The 23,122-nt window shown below is 35.9% G+C and overlaps 1 protein-coding gene across 3 annotated transcripts in view; it reads right to left on the bottom strand.

The window, feature by feature from the left end:
- LOC121326127 (adenosine kinase-like) overlaps positions 1-23,122 on the bottom strand; it is a 117,921-nt gene that overhangs the window by 9,134 nt on the left and 85,665 nt on the right. For all 3 annotated transcript variants that reach the window (XM_041269303.1, XM_041269305.1, XM_041269304.1), the window contains 2 exons: positions 11,495-11,530; positions 6,904-7,018 (listed from right to left, as the gene is read on the bottom strand). In XM_041269303.1, the coding sequence (XP_041125237.1) occupies positions 6,904-7,018; positions 11,495-11,530 (151 nt within the window). The remainder of the gene's footprint in view (positions 1-6,903; positions 7,019-11,494; positions 11,531-23,122) is intronic.

Below are 23,122 nucleotides of genomic sequence, written 5' to 3'. Positions count from 1 at the left end.
GTCCTTTGTTTGGTGAGGACATTTGTTTGAACTGAAAGCATCATTAACCGTAAGTGGAAGATTAAGTATTTGTTTGCTGCCAGGATGGCACTGTCCTTGACCTACAATGAGCTAATGTCAATTAAAAACACACATACATTCCCAGTCAAAATAACAATTCTGCTAATGCTTAGAATGCACAGTGAAACAACTTGCATTGAGTAATCTGCCTTAAACTAAATCATTGTATTTTTTGTTTGGAAAAAATAAACACGTAAACAAAGAATCTCTCAGGCTTTAAAATTCAGCTTGTAAGCTAAAAACAAAACGATAAAGAAACACGACTATTGTAAAGCAGGGGTTTTCCAATACAGTATATAAAATATGCATTTATGGCCTAATTAAGACAGTGTTTTAGACAGGTTAACTATTCTGTTGGCCTGGTTTTAAGTTTCTGCTTTAATCCTCCAACCTTAAACACAGATGCTATGGAAGACAGCACTATCTCACGGCACTATCTCAGGTAGACTTATTCTTCACAACAGTTAAAGCCAAAGACAATACCAATTTGAAATCTTCTCAACCCAGAAACAAACAAAAAAGAACCAATAATGCATGTAGATAAAGAATTAGCCTATATTCTGTTATCTTTTTAATGTAGACCTGCATAGTAGGGGTGTGCCAAGACCCTATTTTCTGAGTAATTGACTAAGTAGTATTTGGTTGACAAGTAAATCAAAACACACATTTATTAAATTTGCTGATTTCAAAACAAGAAAAAGCTGCCTTTCCCTCACCTTTACACAGAGTACAAATGTTTTAAAAACTGATTGGAAGCAAATTCTCCCCTCATCAGGGGTGCTGACATTTCTACTGCTGTATTGAGGCCATAAACTTACAATGAAAATATGTTGTAAAACTAGCAAACACAACCAATTGGTCACGCAAATGTGACCTTTCCTTAAAGCTAACTCGAGCTATCGCTGTGGAAACTGGGATATGTACTTCTTTGTCAAGAATAATCACAGATAACACCTTGTTCAGACTACAATCCCACAATTCACTGCAGAGATGACGCATTTCAAAAGCACAACAAAATCGCACCCACAGGTGAACACTAAATCTGCTTCCTTATACATAAAACAACAGAGTTTCAAATATATTAACAGAAATACTGTTTATCTAAAGGCACCACTAGTTGAGTGAAGTTGAGTGGTCATTTACCATGAGAATGGGAAAAAATCAAGAGACGTCAAAGAAAAAAGAATGTGTTAGACAAATATATGTGTTAGACATATCCTTAGAGCAAGCTACTCATAAGAACCAAACAACATGTTGTACAAAAAGCATTAATGTACTAAGCCATGTCACAAAACACATCCGACCAGCTTTAATTAGTCTCATCTACAAGGTTAAGGTCTCAGGAGGTGCCTCTGGTGGGGGAAGGGAAGGGGGAGGGGATGAAATCTGTCAGAGCCCTGCACGACTACTGTCCTTGGAAGTGCTTTGTTCTGTCTAAAAGCAATTCATTCTCAGTAAGCGGTTATCCAATACTTTACCAAACAGTTCAGAAAAGACAGAAAGTAAAACATAAAATAGGCAAAATGTCAGGCTGAAATGAACTGAACACAATGGCCAGCACTTTAAATCCTCACACAGAGAGGCTGAGGACATTCATAGACCAGAAAACATTCTAAGTGCTGTCATGAAATGCTGCACAATAAAATATAGTGACAACAAAAAATAGGCAAAAATAAAGACCACCACAAAAAGCTGTTGCCCTCCATGGTATTACACTACTGAAAACCTGACATAAGTGACATCTGGTCCCATATTCATTTATTTGATTAAAATCCCTTAAGTGTACAATCCTGATTACAAAGCAGGGTAGGCGTAACAATATTTAACATACACTTGTCTAGTTAGCAAAGGCAATGTGAAAATAGAATTAAAATGTGAATGACAGTAAATCATGCAGATTTCCAGTAAGTAGAAGACACTGCCTTGAACCAAGAATGCTCCTGTTAAAGATTAAGGTTCTCTGACCCTCTACTGTTCCGGATTACTTTTCTAAACATGTTGTCCGTAGATTCTAATTTTACTATGATAAATAGTAACATGCATTGTCTGAATTTAAAACTAGCACCCCCCCCCAAAAAAAAAACAATATATCACATTGAATAATAAAACTGCCACTGAAAAAGAACCTAGAGATTGACATACTGAACTTCATATTTTCTCAGTTTTCAAAGTTTTTTTCTCCGCAGTTTAATGAACCTTTTCCTCCCATCTGACCTCACTTTCTTCTGGAACTCTACTGTAAATATAAAAAAATGCTGAGGTTTTTTTTCACTGTGTATCAAATTTACATTTATAGGGTATTTTTTATCCAAATATTGCTAAACTGAGATTCAATATAAACCCTTGTCTGATGACACTGGGAGGTTGAAGCTTCTCTTCGTGTGCTCTACTCTTTAGAACTCACTGCCACTTTCTGCAAGAGGCTTGGATTCCGTAGAAAAATGTAAATCTACAATAAAACACACTTGTTTTCCTTTTTAGTATAACTGTGTATTTATACATTGTAACTGATTTTGTATTAACTTTTAAAAATTGCTTTGTTTTTTTTTAACAATTGCTGATGCATTTTATGCTATGTACAGAGCTTTGAGATGTTCTACAGGAAAAGCTCTACAGTGCACTCCGTTTATAAGAATCACTGAAATAGGAATCAACCCGCATATAGTGATCAGAATCATTCCTATAATAACCAATGTAAAATAATACGCTTGCAAGAATCAAGCAATGTGCTTATAAGAATAATTTCAGGGCAAACTGACTACATGTAATACAGTACTTGATCAAGTGCAGTGACGTCTACAGCCAACAAAGCTGTTTTTGAATTTGAATTTGATTACATCTCGCATGGTTAGGCACACACACAGCGTGGATAGTGCAATGATGCAGGAAACACTGCATTGTTTGTAATCAGACGTGACTGCGTGACTGCATTGCGAAGGTATGTTTTTTGTGTTCTCTGCTAGTGAAAAGTTGTTTTGATAAAGTGAATACATATTCACTGAATACATACCCCAGTACAGCAGTGTTATTGTGTGATATGGTGAGGAGTGAGGGGATTGCAGAGTTTTGCATCGCCACTTAATGAAAAACTGCGAGATTTGCATCGTCACAGATGCTTAAATGCAGTGGTAGTATGACATTAAAATACTGTACTGTAATGTCATTTTAATTCACGTAACACCGCTCAGCAGTTAAACTAGGCACCCTTACGAGATGAGCCCTTCTCTCAAGTATATTGTAGTAAAATAGGATTCTGCAGCCTTGAGTAAACATAATAGTGATCATATAACAAACTGCTTCCCCACAAGGACTTGTTTTGATGTATTGTGCAGTGATTGAGCACCACTGATATCTGTATACTGTATTTAGACTGCTAATGGCATGCTTTTGCTAATTGTAATGCGACTGAGTGGCTGAAGACAGTGTAAATTATCAGGCTGGAGTTTTGATTTACAGTTTTAAACCGGTGTTGGTTTTATTTTTCTTACACTGCGGTAGCGAAACAACCGCTAATAAAACAAACAAAATAAACAGTATTTCGTATGGAACAAACACTAGATCTCTTACGAGTTTTGGTTTCTTTTTGTTACTTCTGCTTCCTTACGCCTCTATACCCCCATCGCAAAGCTATCGGCCAAGCCATTTCTATCGAGGTGTCACTAACTTTAAACAAGCAGTTAACCAACTGACCACTATCCATAATTCGTTAAGGAAAAGCAACTGTGGATTTTTCGAGGGCGTGCATACATGCGAGAACTCGTGCCGCCTAGTGCTCAACCCATTACACTGCAGGGAACAAGCTCTTATCATTCTCATACTAAGTTTGATTCTGCACCACAGTATTCATATCTGTCTGCTTTTAAGAATCAAAACACCCAGGACAGATGTGATTCTTATAAAGAGTCCACTGTATATATAAATATAACTGATCGATTGATTGGTTGATTGATTGACATGGTGCTGATGTCATCTGAGCCCAAGAAACAAATACTTTCTAAATGCAAACTCTGACACTGAATAATGAGCCTGAAATACAGGATAAAAATCAACAGATTTGTACCAAAAGGCACATCTCTGGGGGATCATTAAAAACAAGAAGAACTTTTCTAAAAACTCACAAAAAAAACCAGCCCAAAAAATCCCTTCAAAAAGAAAAATTAAATATCCACAAAATACCACACAGATGGGATTTTTTTAAGAGCAGAAAAAAACAAGGAGGACATATTTATAATGAGACGAGCAAAAACTGGCACAGGGCCAAAGCATCGCCATGAAGGCTGGATTTTCACTAGTTACAAAAAGCTTTTTCCTTTTTAGCTTATTGGGGATTGGTTAAGCTAAAAAGGGTACATGTTTATTAACAGATCTGTTCTACTGTGTACACAAACACACAGGCAAGAAATCAAATTGTTTGGGTACTAGTAACCTCTTTGGTCACTATCGTCCTGGTGTTGTCAATTCACATAGATTGTCCAGGTTCACACTTCTACTTCATTTACTTGTAATGCCAGGCCAGGATAGTGCAGAGAATGAAACAACAAGAAACCACACTGTGACCACTTAACAGTGAGCCTCTGTGCCTCAGAACAAATTAAGATCTAGTCATACCATCATCAGCTGTGAAATGCCGCAACCCTCCCAAATGATCGTGTATTAGCTCTCTCCACCGCACAGGTTCAGGGCACAGAAAGCATAATTGGTACTTTAATAGGTGCGTCAACTATGCCTTGTGTAACTCTGTGGAGTCATTGCATGCTAAATTAAAGACAACCCTTTTCTTGCTGCTTTCATTAGGCATATTAATGCCAAGAGGTGAGGAAATTTTGATTTAATATGGAAGGGAAAAAAAACAATAACAAATTGGCATCTCTTTTTAGAATTGCCCCACAAGCCAAGCATTTGTATGTCCTTAATCATTATTACATGATTTAACATGACACTCTGAGCCTGGCAAATGATTGCATCCAGACAAGAAAACAAATTACAAATGAAAGATCAAGCTGTATTAGAGGTCTGCCTCTGGGAAAAGTAAAATCTTTAATTCTCTTTTATATTGACATTTATTTGGCTGCCATGAATAACAACATAGCAATCAGATTTAGCTTTGCTTGCCACTGTACAGCTTCTCCCAGGGCTTAGAAATTCCTTGACATTTATCACGTTTGCCTTTGTAGACAACATCACAACATACTCTCTTATCCACTTCGCATTCATCATGCATTTTATACAAAGTTCCGAGCCACACAATTTTGTCTTCATGAAGAACAAATGAAAAAGGTCTAGCAGGTATCACTTGTCTCCATGAAACACCTACAGGACAATATATATTTTGAATTTTCATTAACACTAGAACCGCCATGCGGGTCATTGTGACCCATTTTGCATTTAAAATGTTAATCACTCTTCCGTTGAGAGTCGTAAGTATGTCCGTTTGTAACTTTTCCTAAACATATGAATTAAATATCCTGACAGCGTTTGATAGCCAGAATCGCAAAAATGAAAAGTTCTACCTAGAACCGCCACGTGGGTCAATGTGACCCATGCATTACAATACATGCCTTTTTTTTAATATAACGTAAGATATTCTATTATTTTTATAAATGCAGCAAACAAGACACGCCCCCTCCTCCTAACACACATGTTTTTTTTATTTTTTTATTTCAAGCCTTTGTTTGTAGACAGGTAGGATAACAACTTATGTGCCTAATATGAAACATATTTTATATATTTTTTTTTTATATAATTTTTAGAAAAAGCAACATTTCGGTTTTACAGGTTTGTATGTACCAATTTATGTGTTTACACAATAGTGTTCAATGGAACTGCATCTGTGTTTAGAACACAGCTGCTGGATACAGGCACAGTCACAGCTGGCAGATGCGAACGCTCCTCCATAGAGTACAATGCAGCCATCATACCGGAAGTAGTGTTATATTTTATTTTTATGTAGTATTAGAAACAACGATTTTAGTTTTTACAGTTTTGTGTGTACGTATACCCATTTACACCTGTACACAGGTATATTTACATATCCGTTTCTTTTGAAATGTGTATTTTATTATATTTTTGCACTGTAGTCATGCTGTATATGCACTCATTTTAAAACATGTTTAACTTTCCATTTAAATTCGGTGTTTCTGTGATGCAAATGATAGATATGATGTTCATGAACACTTTTCAGTTGTATCTGATACTAAAGTGATCCACGTGGTGGTTCTAGGTAGTTCAGAAATCCTGCTGTTATAGTGTTAAACCCAAGGGGCATGGGTTCAAATTCAGCACAGTTTCTTTATCTGGGAAATTAGTTTGCTGAGGAAAGTGGGTCTCACCTTGTAGTCTATTGTGGATGCTAAGTCTAGAGGGGCAGACGCTTTTACATTAGTTTGATCAATCCAATGCTATACAAAAATGATTTGTGGAGACTATACAAAGTGTTGGTCTGCAGTGCAAACACCCCTCTCCCTGCTTAAATAGTAATTTGCTATTGAAAATTAAGTATCAATATGTCTACCAAACCTGACTTTATTTACATAGCCACAGTCATTCTCTGACCCATCGATATGGCTCAGTTACTTTATATACGTTTTCTTCCAGCATTCAGTTCGATGCAAGAATCTAACAAGATCAAAAGAAACAACGGTTGACAACGTGTATTACAAGATTACCTTGTTACAAATATCAGTGGCTGTTCCACAACTGACTGCAACTTTCCCTGAAGCTATTTAATGCAAGACTTCTGAGGAAAGTACTTAATGCATGCACTGGGATCAAGGAAGATATCAAATTAAATCATCATTCAGAAATGCTGAAATTCTTTTAGCAAACAATAAATGAAGATTATACCACTGGTGACAACGGTGCCATCTTTCCCCTGGGTGAAGACGACAATCCGTTGCCTCTTCTTGTTCACTTTTGGCAGGCTCTGGGTCTTCTTTGCAATTTCTTCAATGTCTTCTGTCTGTGGGGGCAAAAAAACAACACATGGAAATGATAGGATGAACAAAAAACTGTGTTCAAAACATTCAACTATTCTGTAGAAGATCACACAGCAAGACAGTTCTTTCAACATACTCCTAAAGATTTGTTTGTTTGCTAGATTATATTTAAGTAGACAAATGGTTCCTGTCCTATGACAAGGGATGAGACAGGAATATATATCTATATATTTATTTGCCTAATTTAACAATGAAACAAAAATTAGTGTAATGCGTTTTATAAAAAGAAACTGAATAAATTCAAATGATAAACAGTTCTGAGTAAAGTCTTCTGGTCGAAATGTTTGCCAGTCAGTGTACATAGTTTATTTCAGAATTTCTACAAAGAACACTAAAAAAATATTCTTTGAAGAAATTACAATGTATTAAAAATTACCTCCAGGATGTAGAAGAATTGCCTGTATTCTACAAAAACGTGGAGGACCAAAACCACATGCATGTCTTCTTTTACCTCACACATAATAAATATCTGATATCAATGTCACTTGTTCCCATTAGAGTTGACCTTTAAGAAATATAATTTTTTCCACCTGGATGGTCTGTGGCTGGTTAGATGACTAGTTACTGCTTGTTAGCTTCACTGAAGCTAAACACTTTACCGACTTTCTTTCTGAGCTTTTTTTTGTGTTTTAAACTGTACTACAGGAGACTTGAAAAACATACAGTCACTGGGACCACATGATGTATGAAAATAACTTCTAAAACCTAACAGGGCTCTGTGCTTCTTTCCAAACTCAACTGTCAGTGCTACCTCCTTAATTAACCCATCAACGTGGAATGTGAGCAGGCGGGATGTTGAAATTACCTTTCCACTCCTGGTTGGAGTAATCTACTCATTCGACATGCATACATGTGCTTAGTGGAGTGTCTTATCATAGGATCTTATCCCCTCAATATGCAGATGCTACATGTATGAGCTTGTACACAACACATTACCAAATCAATCAAATCAATCCATTTTGTTTTTACACATTCGTGGAAACAGAGCTGAAGTGTCAGTTTTGGCTGGATATTGAATGCTGTTTTGTTCCATACAAAGACAGTGATCTCTAAACACTTCCCAAGCATGTACTATAATCAGCCCTAAAAGGTTTAGTGTTTTTGAGAAAAAGCTGTGCGAGAGTCTAAGTGCGTGCTAATGGAAAGGTTAATACTGTGTTGGTTAGCAGGCAACAGCAAAAGCAATTTGTCACTGTGACTGAATTTAAACCAGGCACAGTCAAGTCTGTAGCCCAAGGGTGCAATAATACTACAGAATGGGCTGGCTTAATCAACTATTTCTGTCTTTTTATAGTCTTGCTACAGCAAGATCACAAGCATATGCTTAGTTGTTAATTGTATTTATTTTTTTCTTGGATCCAAAACAATTATATAAAGCAAAATCTTAAAAGTAGCAAGTCACAGCTCTGAATAAATCACAAAACCGCTGTAAATGTCTTTACTTTTGTTATTATTAACAGTGCTCCCCCTTTATAACACTATAGTCGGGAGCCATAGTTAAGAGACCGTGCTATTTGTGTTCCGCCTAATAACGAGAATACTAGTGCTAGTGTAATGGCATTATGGGGCACATGGGACCCAGGACTGTACCGCCTTATAACCTGTTCCGCAGTGTCAAGGGTTGCCTTATAAAGGGGGATCATTGTATTATTTGCTATGCTGGTGAACAGATAATTATTTCTAACTCATTCAAATGAATACATCATTATTATTATTATTATTATTATTATTATTATTATTATTATTATTATTATTATTATTATTATTATTATTATTTCTATGTTGTCCCTACATTTTACAATTACAGTAGTTACTACAGTAGTGTGTAGTTTTGGGAGCTTAGGTGACAGGTTATTTTAGTGAACAGATTTTAACATCACTAAACCACTGTCATAATTGGCAATGGATACGAGACTGGAAGACCTGTTTAAATCACCTGCATTCCAACACCTTTTCTTTTACATTGCTGATGTTTTGAGTGAAGAATCTATTTTTAGCATCTGAATTCACTGTTATAAGAGAGATGCAAGGCTCTTTCAGAAGGATATACTGGTCTAAATGCTCACAAAAATACAGCAGTATATTAAGGGGTGCATATTAAGCCCTGCACACACATGCAGATATGTTTCCAGAGAAAATGTTTCCTCGTGTCTGCTGGATGTTTCCGTGTTTCCAGAAACAACAAAACATGTTGCGCAGCTCATTTAAGAGATAATGGCATCCTCACAATTTAGGCTCCACTCCCTTGTCCACAAGACTCTGTTCCTGTGCTTTCCCCTTCTTTCACAAAGGCTTAGTGCAATTATAAGTGCAGCACCACTTGGTGCAATAAGGCATCTCCTCTTTTGGAGCGTGCAGCAGGATGATCACGTACTGCTTAAAAAAGTTTTCTGACAATTTTTGAAGAAATATGTTTCCACATATATGCTGGGCTTCATGTTCATGGTAATAAACAATAAAAATGGATTTCCATATGATCTATTACATGTTGTCTCCGAGATGGCTCAAATAAAACATTACAATAACTCCCCTGCATCATACTTCGAAAGGCCAATTCCGAGCTAGCAGGCAGATGAATATCATATTGCATCCTGAGGCTGATCTAATGATGGTCTAAAATATACAACATCACTGCCTCTGCTATTTCCCCACTTATGATGAAAACAGGCTTAACAACAAGCAGGCTTTTATTCAATCAAGAACACTGATATATGTTATACTGACAACAGCCTGCAAGTTTATTTTTGGCTGTTCAGATGTACAGGGTAATATTCAATTGATCTTAATAATGGTGAATATAAATACAGCCACAGTATAAGTTAATAATAAATGGACACAAGGTTATGAAAATGACAAGGTATTTATATCTGCCTCTGTTTACATAAACTGAATAGGCCCCATTGTATCCGATACCTAAACATTTGAGTTAATTCAGATGATGTTCCATTTAAATCTCTAAACTGCTCCAAATCTAATCTAACGTCTAATTACATTTCTCGAGAGTCTAATACCCTGTTATGTAGAGATTTATAGTAGTTGGTTAAATGCATTTATGCACTTGACTTTTACTTCTTAATTTCTTTACTGAAATCCAAAGTGATTTCTCTAAGTTTAAAGTGGGTAAATTAGATGATGAATTAGGTGAGTCTGTTTTGTAATATGGAGGAGTACATTTAAATAGAGAAAAACACTATCTATTTGAATATCAAGTTAAGTATCAGCAGTCCTGTACAATATTTCAAATAATGGACACTATCCAGTAAATTTAAACTGAAACAAACCTAATCTAAAATTATCAGCACTGTACCCAATTTACATTCCCTTGAAAGTAGTTCATCCATATTTGCAGCTTAGGTATACTGTAAATTAGCAAGGCTGGGGCGATGCCTAATTTTTCCACTATCGATATATCGTTCTCCAAAAAAAGCCAATTTCGAGAATTAAGATTTTTGTATAGAAAGAGCAGGAGTCATTTTTTGACTTGGGTGCTAAAAGGAAAATGTAAATAACTTTTAAACAAAAAAAACTGCAAATAGTTATGATGTTGACAGCTACCCACTTTGTGTATTTTGTGAGTGAATTGAAAGTGATGGTCTCGAAGAGTCGAAAGGGTCAAAGTTTGAGTATATTTTCCTCTAGAGGAATTATCACTTTTTGACGTCACTACTGTGGTATTATGCCTTTTTTAAATTTTTTTTTTTTTTTTTAGAATGGCTCAAGATGCAAATATAGCTTTCATCCATGTTTATATATATATATATATATATATATATATATATATATATATATATATATATATATATATATATATATATATATAACACAGTTACAATACATGTTTTGGTATATATAATGTGTGTGTACATAAACATCTGGATGAGACGAGTCTTTAGTAAAAATTTACGTTGGGGGGGGTTTTTTTTTGATGTCGACGAACATAATATAAAAAAATACGGGTAACATGTATGTACTAACCTCAGCCACTTTATTTACATAATTGTAAACCACAGGTGGCAGTGATTAAGTTATTAAAATGGTGTTATAAATCACAATTTAGTCTTGTATCACACCACTGCTGTAGCAGTGATCCTCACGGAGTGTAATGAAGCTAATGAGGAAGCTTTTTAACTAAGCAACCTGACAGACCTATATATCTGCAAAGGCAGCTTGAAACCATGCCCAACTTCTCTGCTTCCCAATAGGCTTTTCAAAATTCAATAAATAACATCTGTAGGCGATGTTGGGTGCAGACCTAGCAGAGTGCGTCATAACACAGAGCTGGCTGAACAAAGAAACCATGACGACTGCCAGGTTTCCATGGCAACTGCTGCAAGGCCTGGAGAGTATAATAGCACATCAATCACTGTCCAAAAGAACTTCATTATCAGCAAAAATAATCCTTTAGGCTCTGTTTAGTGTGCAATTGTAGGTCAACTCACCTCAAAGCCCTGCTCTCTTGCAAATGCAGCAGCCTCCTGGAATAAAACACAAATGAAAACTTAATTACAGAGCTGTGGAAAGTGAAAGAAAATCTCACAATTTAGGGGCACAGAGATCTTATTTTCTTGAATCAGTTCTCTCAAACTGTGTTCCGCTTTGGAGGTCAAAGCAGCTTTGTTTTGTTTACTTCTTAATTAGTATTTCTAAAGCCTGCATTTTACCTGTGTTGATGTAACAGTGCAGTTCACTGCATATGGATTTCACACACCAGCCATTGATACCCTTCATTTCTGCTACCACTGCATATGCCCTTGTAAAACTTCTAGTTGACCATCTTTTTTCCCCTTACTAAGTTAATATCTTCAGAATTGAATAGGTTTTCCCACAGTACAAACAGAACATGGCAGATCACAATTACTGCTTATTATTAGAATTACCAGAATTAGCTGGTTAAAACTACAAAAGCAAGTTTTATGCTCTCTGGTAGGCCACTGGAATTCCGTGACCTCTCTGCAATGGGATGACATGACAGTAAATGATCCAATAATGTCAGGCAGATCTTGCACTGATCTGGAGTGTGACTGTTGGGTATGGATGAGAATATAGACCTTTAGTGAAAACAATGAGGTTAGTGGGTCCCACTGGACTACACTCAACACAGGTCAGCATTATAGAGCTAAAGATCCATTAATGAATCTACCACACACAGAAAAGCTGTCTGCTGAGCCAAATCGATTAAATTTGGTACCAGTCTGCGCTTTGTGACAGGGACCTGCAAAACAAGGCTGGTATGTTCTGTGGAAAGAAGCTGCCATGCAGAGTCAATTCTGCACTGCTGTTATTGTTTTTTTGCCGTTATAATAATAATAATAACAATAATAATAATAAATGTGTGTGATGTTTGATTGCATTCCCAATCAGCTACAAAAGTCCTAGTTTTCCACCTCCGCCTGTGGGGAATCCCCAAAACCCCTCAGAAGGGTGAAGCTAAATATGCTAGTAACCTGCCAGCCCTTGATCATGGAAAAATATGGCACTTTATCTGCTATTCTTGTGAACTGAATAGCCAGGCATGCTGCTCCTTCTACCATTAAAACTAGTACCAATGCACAATGAAGCCTTTGTAATCACTAAACTATTCATGAAAAACCACAATCCTACAAAGCACAAAAAAACAAAACAAAACAAAACACTTGAGATCACTGTGCTTAAATGTTGATGTTTGTTCAAGCTCTGATGTTTCTAAAGCTTAACTGAACCCTGTGTGATGCAGTATTTCAGCTGGATAATATAAACTCTTACTGTAAATGCACACAAATGATTACTTTCCAAAGATTACCCACTTCATTTATGAGCTGTAATTTACTGAATGAGAATTTGAGTCCTAGGCTGTTACCCTGCTAACTATCGGGGTGTTTTGGTCAGCAGACAGGGCTAATGACTTGAAAGTATATTGTATATAAAACTAGCAAAATGTACAATATTAGGGGCTCAATAAGACAGATATATTTAAAGTTTAAATTCAAAACCAACTGGGGAGGTGAGGTTGCAATTTCTTGCCAACAGAAACTAACTGAGCTACAAAACACTTTACTAAAAAAATTAATTACAATGATTGTATTCTAGTCTGTGGGAAATGTGTTTAATTCTTCTCTTTTGGTCTTTACACAAAGGACTGAATGGTGACAAACAACACCATGGGACTCACAAGCTGTTTGATGGTCAACATTACATTCAACACTGAAATAAACTTACAGACTACATGTTGGCTTAACAACCTAAAACTCAAGGATAGAATGCATTTATTGAAAGCTGAAATAGGTAGAAGGTGAAAAGGGTAAACTCACATATGAAAGCTTAGCATTACCTTAAACTGGAGATGATGCCCTTACTCCAACATCCCACCATCCAGTACCCAGTGGGAGGCTAGAAGCTACCAGACTTACAAGCCTGCTAATTGAATACACAACCATACACTTGTCTACAAGACAAAGTGACACATTCAATTCAACAAAATTAATCAATAACTTCCTAATTGTGTCTTCACAGTGAAACAACTTTGACAAGACTGTAGTTCTGCCATTATTATTTCTGGTTACTGATTTGTTTCAGAGTGGTAAATCAACAATTAAAACTGGAGTGCTTTAGTTAATAAAACATGATAAGCTGAAAAGCATAATTCCCCAGGCGACTCAGCGAAAAAGCATTAGCTTGACCGGGTTAGCCCTGGCTGATGATGACGCAGAAACTGAATTGTGTGCTTGACATGGGGGTGCCTGGGAGGTTAGCCTGGCAAGTTATTTACAAGAGTCATGTTTTTTTCTTCCTCCTGGTCATTCCGTCAGCTGCTGCTTTGTGTTTCTCATGTGAAGCAGTGTTTAAGGCTGAAAGAAAAACTACATTTATACTGTAGAGCATGACAAATTCCTTTATAACTTCAAAGTAGCTCTAAAAGTTTAACATCTGACTGAGAGATTTAAGCATTTCAAGATTACATTTCCACAACAACATTTTAGGATCTACCAGGAACACAAGGCTATTGCACCTGGTTAAGTTAATTCTAACACAGGTATGTATTTCTCAGTCTAGCTGGAAGTTGTACAGACAGGTTTGTACTTTCCCTTGTTAACTTTTGGCATGGAAGAGAGTACAGGTTATCTTTGATCTTTTGGGAAAAAAAAATCCCGGTACTTAAAATATTTTAACATCAAGCAGCCCGGAACATATTTTAGACTTTTAAACAGTTGATGTTTTCACTTCAGGTGGCCTTAATTCTGTGTTAGAAAAGGCATATTTGTCTGTCCATTTATTTCTGCTTTTTATTAGTCTTGATGACAAGCATTAACCTCCTATTATCATTTCATATTTTACAGACTACTGTTCATTTTACTGTGTGTATGGTGGTGAATGAGTTGTTTTGCTGGGTGACCACATACAACTAAACATATATTTTAAATCCAAAATGAAGCAGCTCTACCTTTTAAGAAGGTTGCAGACTTGCTGTAAAGTAGCTAGCTGGTATAATACTTGCAATAGCTAGTGTTTATAAAATAATTCCATGCAATCTTTATGCACTTACATTGTTACATATGATTCAAATGTGAAACACAAGTTGCAGCAAATATGTATTCTCATTTCATTTTAAAAATGATATAAGGGACTATACAAAGTTAAACACAAGCTTTATTTTCAACTAGTCTTACACTTGGGTTAATGGCCAGAAAGAAGGCTTTCAGTAACCAACAACAGCTTTCCCTATTGACTCACTGGCTTTGAAGCCACTGATATGCTTTGACCTCTAAGACATAAGAAAGTGCGACAGCAACTGAGTTATAAGGCAAGCAAAGTGAGAATTTTCTCTAACCTAGTTGTGCCAGATAATTTTTCTTCTATAATCAATAGAAAACAAAGCAGATTGATGTGCTGAAAAGGGAGTCTTGGTGTGCATTCAGTTGGCAGGCTTGCTAAAAAAAAAAAATAAATAAAACTTGCTTGAACACTGGCCCACAATGTCGCTTATAACAAATAATGAAACTACTGACTGCAAAAAGGCATGACCAACAAAACTTCATGATCTGCTATACAAGCTGCAAAAGCAGGGCACATCTGACCACAAGGGATAATTCTAATTGAATTAGCCAATTGAGATCAAGTGGGACCCAAAGGCATCAGCTCAGAACAACAGAACAGAAAAGGAACAAGAAAAAATGTGCCCAAAGGCCATAATGTAGTTTCATGGAGCAACATGTAACAGACAGAGGTCAGAATTTTATTCACAGCTACTACTGTGCCAATGACCTCCACTCTAGGATATCACCTAATGCACATGATGATTACTGATATTATAATCTGCATTTACAAGCTTCAGTTTTACATCTGACAGCACCAAGCTCAGAGGAAAAGAGATTAAGGAAATAAACAACCTACACTGAGGTGTTCATCCTCCCCAGAGAATGCAGCATTTCCATTCATGCAAGACATGCGACAAACAGCAAACCAAAGCAGAGACAAAACACCAGGATTTTCTTTACAGGGTGAATTTCAATTCCATCTGTAATCGCCAACATTTTTCATCTCATGTAAATCAATTTAAATTAATGCATTACATTTTGCTGAAATATATGTTGGAAAAAATGTTAGAAATAAAGATGTGAATGATTTTCTACTGAGATACAGATATATCAAAAATATTATTATTATGCATTGGGTGGAAGCGTCCGAAAGTTGAGCTTTTATGATCTTGTCCTGAATTGTAAAACTACAATAGTGCACAATTACATCTTCAAGTGAACACCTTGTAAAAAGACTGCAGATTTTGTGGTGGTGTGGTCTTGTTCTTTCACTATGACTAGCGGTATGTTGTCAAAACGAAAGAACAAGCACACAGTTACTCAAAACAACGTATTTCAGATATGACTGTGAAGCACAAGCTTCACTTTAAAAAGACACAGTGTTTATATGTGCTTGTCACAGCTACTCATATCATAGTTGTGTATTTAATTGTGTTTTCTCACCCAGTCTTCACATGAAATTAATCTCGCAAAATCCGACACAGTGGGAGGTAAATTAGGCCTGACTCATGTCATCTTAAAATATCAAAAGTATAACAGTTTAGCAAATTTTGTCTTCCTAAAATGAAAATTGGTGTTCCAAATTGTTTTTGTATTGGCTTTCAATTTCTCTTTGAACAATCTTAGCACCAAACCTTAGTATTGCATCAGGAGCTGTAACTTTGTAATTTGCAATTGTTCTCAAACTGTGTGTGAAAATCTGTGAACTCAAAAAAAAGAAAGACATTTTGAACTTCCTCCAAGACCAGACTGGGGATTGATTCGGGTTTACTGCAAGTGTCTATAAGCTGAGAAACAAGATCAACTCGAGACGGTTGCCTGGCAACTCGAGACGGCTGCCTGGAAATATGCTTGAGATTTACACACAGTATGTATGTATGTGTGTGTGTGTGTATGTATATATCTATATCTATATCTATATCTATATATATATATATATATATATATATATATATATATATATATATATATATATATATATATATATATATATATATATAAATTATATTTTTTTATAAAGGGTGCTAGAAAAGACAAGTATGGTTCTGATTTTGTCACAATGACAGTGACCAAGAAGGACAAGTGAGGAATCTAAAGTTTACACACCAGGAGCTAAATGTATCAGCAGAGGAGTTGGTGGGGAATATGAAAGGCTTTTTGGCGCTGAATCAATGAGAACATTAACTTCAATGAAACATTAAGGACATTAATGCGCTCTGTAGGAGGAGGGCGGGGTCCTGTCCCAAATCAAAGCTTCCCGCAAAACTGTCAAAGCAGAGAAAGCAATTGTCAGTGGAACATTTGTTTAACTCTTCACATCAAATAAATATTTGTTTGTTCAGCTTAATCTCCCTCGGATTCATTTCATAATATTAACCAAAAGACAGCAAGTTCCTTATTTACATTTCAAAAGGTGTTTGGCAAAAAGTCACTTTAACATTAGATGCTGTTTAATTGCTTGTATTTATGACAGCACATCAACTTGCACTCTGTGTACATTCAGTTATTTGACATTTACAGTTTTTTTTGTATATTTTAAAGCCATTTTAAGCATAACCTACTTAAATATCACAAGTACATTGTGACTATATAAATATATATTAACATAGCCAAAAGTGTTGCATATACACCTGCCTCGTGATCTTCATATATCCCAGACTGTCTGAGGATGTACGAGTACATTGGAACATTGGAACTCAAGCCACTATTGAAAAATATAAAATCTTTAAAAATTAAACAAACTTGCTGGAAAGGAGTCGTTTAAAATGGTCTGTGTTGGTTGCAAAAAAAAAAAGTAACAAGCAGAGAAAATAGATTTTTTAAAAACAACCTTGAATGACATATTCAGCAACATTTAAGTTCTGTAACCTTTAAAACTTATGTTGACACATTAACTACAATGACCGTGTAATTCCCATAGCCTATTTTTCTGTCTTTAATCCCAGAATATTAAACAAACACGGGAGAAATGTTAACTGCAAACCTGAAATGACAAAACCGAAGAATTTGTGTTTTTCTTTATAAAAACAGAAATAATTTTTTATGAAGTTTTAAAACCACAGATACCAAACACTGGAGCCTATCAACCTTAAAAAAAACAAAAAAAAAAACACACACATTGTATTGACTAAGCACAGACTCTCCCTCTGTTACATTGTCTATTATTACAAAGGCAGATGCACAATTGAAATCAATGTCATTCTCCACAAGTGTCTTAATGATGCAGTGTATCGCCTAAGTAAGCTCATCAGAATTAGCAGTTGTAAAGCTCTGTGGGATAAAAAATAACGTGCCTTGATCATCAGTGGCCTCGTCAAATACAACGCAAACAAACTCAATCATTCATTTTTTCCCATTTACATATGCTTCGTGTGCTGCATACACTTTAGAGATACTCTCGTCTGAGTGTGTCACTGTTAGGCACGGCTCCAAAACTGGGGATTTTTTTCATTAAAAAAAAAAAAAAAAAAAAAAAAAAAAAAAAAATTGTAATATTTCATTGACCAGCCGTTGTATTAGTATGTTCTTTGCACTAAATCTTCCACTAATCAAACACGTTAACATGCGTTTCTCCACTTTCTGTGCTCTTTTTAAACAATCCTGCGATTGTGACCGGCTTGTTTGGTAATTGTTCGGCTTAAAATTCAAGTTTCTCTTCTTGTTTTTGTGTACTGCGCTGTCAAGATGCTTGTCAATAGTACCTTTTTTTAGATGATCCAAAGATACATTACAAGTTGAGCAAAACAGAATCCCACCATCTACATGCAAAGTTCCCTTTTCGGAGGTCTGAACGCGATCTTCTGTTGAAATGAACTGAGATTTTTTTGATTTGTCTGCATTTTTTGTTAATCATACACTGCAAGCTAATAAATCAACAATATCTAAAAACAACCATTTTAAAACTTCCTGCCTCTGACTCGGATGTTACGTCATTGTACAGTATGAGGAATTCACCAATCGTGAAGCCAGTGTTTGTTTGACCCTGTTGTCGTAGTAACCAAATGCACGGCATTGAGGTCGGACCGTGTACAGCTACTATAGCGCTGCTTCTACTTGATACAAGTATGATATGAACAGGGGAGGTGAACAGTAATGTAAAATACTGTAAGGAAAATAAAATGCATAATTTTCACGGTAGGCAGTCAAATACACGATTTCTGTGAAATCTGTGATATCGTGAATTTTCCGGGGTCCTATATAAAAAGCTAGTATAATCTGTGCTCAATCTGTATCTAGTTATTACCTCCTCCTCACACAGCCCTAGTAACGCCTGCCTGGTACGAAATACTCCCTGACTCTTCTTCTCGCTCTCCTGTGCAGCTGTTCTGCTGGTTCTTTGACACCGCCTGGTTTCAATAAGCGGTACACTTAACTACACTTATGGTTTTCATATCAAGCACCTCCCTTGTGGAATTAGTGGAAACAATTTAAATACATTTCCATAAATTAACATTATTAATTGTATTTAAATGACTCACATGTGGTACCTCTTTACACACAACTCATTCCACGCGCAAGGTCGTGTGCCACTACTTAGTGAATGCAGCAGGTGTACAAAGCACACAGTAAGGGGCTTTCTGCGTGCAAAACACGCTTCTGCTGTTTAGTGCTTGAGGCCCTTAGTCTTTGGACCAATAAAAACAACCAAAATGAAAATTACCTGAGCATTCACAGGTAAGAGATTTCACAAATAACACTCTGCTAGCAAGGGTTAAAAGATCATTTGGCATGACAACAAAACCGTCATGTGTTTTTGGTTCCATACTTGCCTATATTCCAATGAAGCACTTTGAAACCATCCTGAATGACAGTAACAGCGCTTGTCAATTTAAACCAACTGAACTTTCGTAAAACTACACTTTTCACAAGTCTAAGTCCCACCACATAGATCTTAATTCTGGGCACTAAAGTACTCTGCCACTAGCCTATTTGGTTTTCATTATCAAAAAAATAATAGACAAAAATGCACAGTAGTTGAATTTGTCTACACTGTAGTCAAGAGGATGACATTTGTTTGACTTCTTTCATGTTTCCTCTTTCTTTCTTTGGCACGTACAAATTCATGGATGAGCTAATGGAATGTGATGCTAGGGATGGGAATTTTAAACGTTTAAACTCTAAAGTGGCAAAATGTTTAATAATATGCTACACGTATAACCGGTCACGTGACAAATGTCACCAAATGGATATTTTTTTATGCATTAATTTTAGTAATTTATCATCAGTAGTTCATTGTGTATGAGACTGCTCTAATGCCACAGTAATGGTGGATATTATAAAAAGGAAGGGGTTTGACAATTTAAAGACTAACACTGAGGCGGGTTTATTCTCGGTAGATCTGGCGCTTCATTGGTGGACTGTGTGTTTTTATGCCTGTAGTAGGTATCAATTCCATGGCGGGGTAATAGCGTTAATGACCAGCAGTTTTTTTTCCCCGAGTTGGTTCTATATTTAAAAATGGCATCTCTAAACAAAGGAAGCCACGTTTGAAAATATTTTGAGGAACCGGACAGGAAAACCGTGGCATGTAAATAATTATGCCAAACAAAATTGCGTACCACAAAAACGCAAGTTCAATTCTTCACAGTTTGAAATGAAAACATTCAGAATTATTGTGGATGGAGTTACTGATGGCAATCAAAAGCACACATCCATAACAACATTTGCTATAGATTTGGCCGAACAGGCGTGATCATGTTATGCCCTATGAGGACAGTGTGTGTGAATTGTGAATGCATCAGTTTTTAAATTGATGTAAGATTATCCCAATACTGCACCGACCCATAAAAAAATAACAGCGAGCCTGGAAATACTTAAAGAAAATCGTGCTGCAGCTGTTCATACAAAACTTTCAAAAGGGGGAGAAAAAGTTGCAATTACCACAGACTCGTGGACCCCATTCCCCAATCTTCCCACAGGTGGAAGGCTTTTTTCACTCTAAATTGTTCCGTAAGCTTTTGGACCAAACTGCCGTTTATGTTTAGTACAGTTTGAATTTGTATTTTGGAACTACTGCACTAAAGTAAAGGACCCCTGAGACACACCTGAAACAGGTAGGCCAGGCATCTCTTTTTACAATTTAATGTAAAGTTGTGTGAATTTGAATACTTTACATTATTTAGTAATACTTGACCATATACAATTAACTGCACAAGAAGGCAAACACTATATTAATTACTATATTAATTAATATGTATTTGATTTTGTGTTAATTCAGCATTTAAAATATAACTTGTGGCAATGTTTGGGAGGTTTAGGTACACTAGTACAGTATGCAGAGCAGTGCCGTTAGTACTAGAAATTGTGATGCAACAGTAGAGCTCAAAAATCCCACCGCTACTATCAAAATTCCAAAATATTGTGCTATTTTATCCCTGGTAATTACCTTTTCCAGAAGTGAAAGTACTTCCAACTTTTTTTTCAATTGTAAGCACAACTCGCTTTCACGCTACACAGTGGGTGATCTTCGTTTTTTTTTTTTAAAACATATAATATGGGGCAAAGTTACTTATAACAAATAAATAAATAAATAAACACCTACCAAAAAAAAGCGTAATGGGTTCCTGTTTTGTTGTTGTTGTTAAATTAACCATTAAGAAACACACCTATTCTAAAAACATTCTACTATCCGAAAATGTGTTCAGTACGCACATAGTATAAAGTTATATCTTCACTAGCAACTTTAATTACAGCCATAAATATAAACATTTCAGTATATACTTTAGGTGTGTTTTTTTTTTTTTTTTTTTTTTTTTTTACTTACTTTGTAGTTAAGTCTTTGCGATGTTAAGACGTTATTTGCTTATTTAGGGTTCATTTGCTTAGAAAATACTAACCAGGGCTGTCAGTATCAGAATGCAATATAAAGTGTGTGTAGATATGGTTTAAACGTTTAAACACTGACACTGCAAAGAGTTTAAACGTTCATAAACATTTACCAAAAGCACATCCCTATGCGATGCAGAAGTTGTTTTTCTAAACGCTTATTAATCTGGGATGTGATAAACCCAGAGGAAAGCTCACAACAGGACTGCAATGTTAAATTATTTATCAATCAATATTTATAGCGGCACATAACTTTTGGTCTGTAGGTGGCACAGTGGTATTGCAGCAAGACATTTGATAGAAAATCAAGACTCTTAATATAAGGTGTAAACATTATTTTTGTTCAAAAAATATTTTGCATCATTAGCTAAACTTCTCTATTCCTTACTAATTCCTCAATATTGAAAAATAACTCTGTACTACTGGTTAACACCAAGGTGATAATATAAAACCAAGCCTGTGTTTTGGCAAATACTGGAGCACAACCAATCCCCCCCCCCACCCCACATGGTAAGCATTTGTTAACATGATTTTTCCCTTGTATACGTTTTCGAAAGCAGTGCACTCAAAAATACATTGTAAAATTCAAAGTAATCATGATAAAAAGCAGAAACATTTAAAAGACGTATCCTGTGACCCTAAACAACCAGCTGATGTGCCACGAAATGGCCCCTTGCCAGATTCAAATCAGAAAAGGGAAAAGATATAAAGAATCTCTGCCTTGGGCAGCATACAATAAGCATGTCACAAATTCAGTGATACAGCTAAATAACCAGGTTATGTTTAAAGGAAATACTTGGTTTTGCTTTGTATGATGCAAATCAGAAGACCCACAATAACATGGGTCATCAAAATACTAACTCATCCAATTCATGTTGGAACAATGGGTAACAAAAAACAAAAAAAGATTAATGTCTCTGTTATAAAAAACATTTTCAATTTCAAAAGAAAATTAACCTTGTACTTTATTCTCACAGTAGTAGTAAGATATAAAACACTTTGAACATACTCAAACCAATCTTCAATTTGAACATAATTAAAATACATTAAATTTGGTTATCAATCAATTCCCATTTCTTGTATATGAGCTCGCCAATTAGCACCAATTCTGTCTTGTTAAAGTCAATTTCTGATAACGTGAGCATTCTTTTTTCTAACTTGGCTGATTTTATCTGTGAAATTATATAAGTTAGGTGTGAATATATAGATTGTATTTATTTATTTCATGTCTAAAATATGTTTAACTGGTGTTAACATATTTTAGTCATTCCTACAGTACAATAAACTGACATCTTACTCAAAAACAGCAGAGCTCTTGAACCATAGATCTGCTCTTCCATCTATAACCTTTACGTACATATATTCCTACTCTTCTTGTCAGGATGTCCCATACTTTTATATTTCCTCATTAAGACACTTAAGGGTTGGGAACCTAAATTAGAGTAAGTAGCGGGGTTCCGAAAATTACAGCATATATACATCCCACGAGTTGCTGCAACCTGTCATTTTTCTTTTCATTAACATCTGACAACTTTCTACACTTTTACCTTAAAAAACTGACTGCTCCAGGACACGATGATAGTGTAAGGATTACTGCCCTCGCTGTCAAACAGATAACACAGTAAAAGCAATCCACGACGTGGTACAGAATAGAAAAGCCACAATGGCACTCCATGTGGAGTGCAGGATGCTCGCTATAGCCTGGAGAAAGCAGGTTCGAATCCAGGCTAT

The sequence above is a fragment of the Polyodon spathula genome, chromosome 13 (genome assembly GCF_017654505.1).
Source record: "Polyodon spathula isolate WHYD16114869_AA chromosome 13, ASM1765450v1, whole genome shotgun sequence".
In the NCBI taxonomy this organism is placed as follows: domain Eukaryota; kingdom Metazoa; phylum Chordata; class Actinopteri; order Acipenseriformes; family Polyodontidae; genus Polyodon; species Polyodon spathula.
Note: the sequence above shows the minus strand (reverse complement) of the source record. Positions and strands in the feature narration are given on the sequence as shown.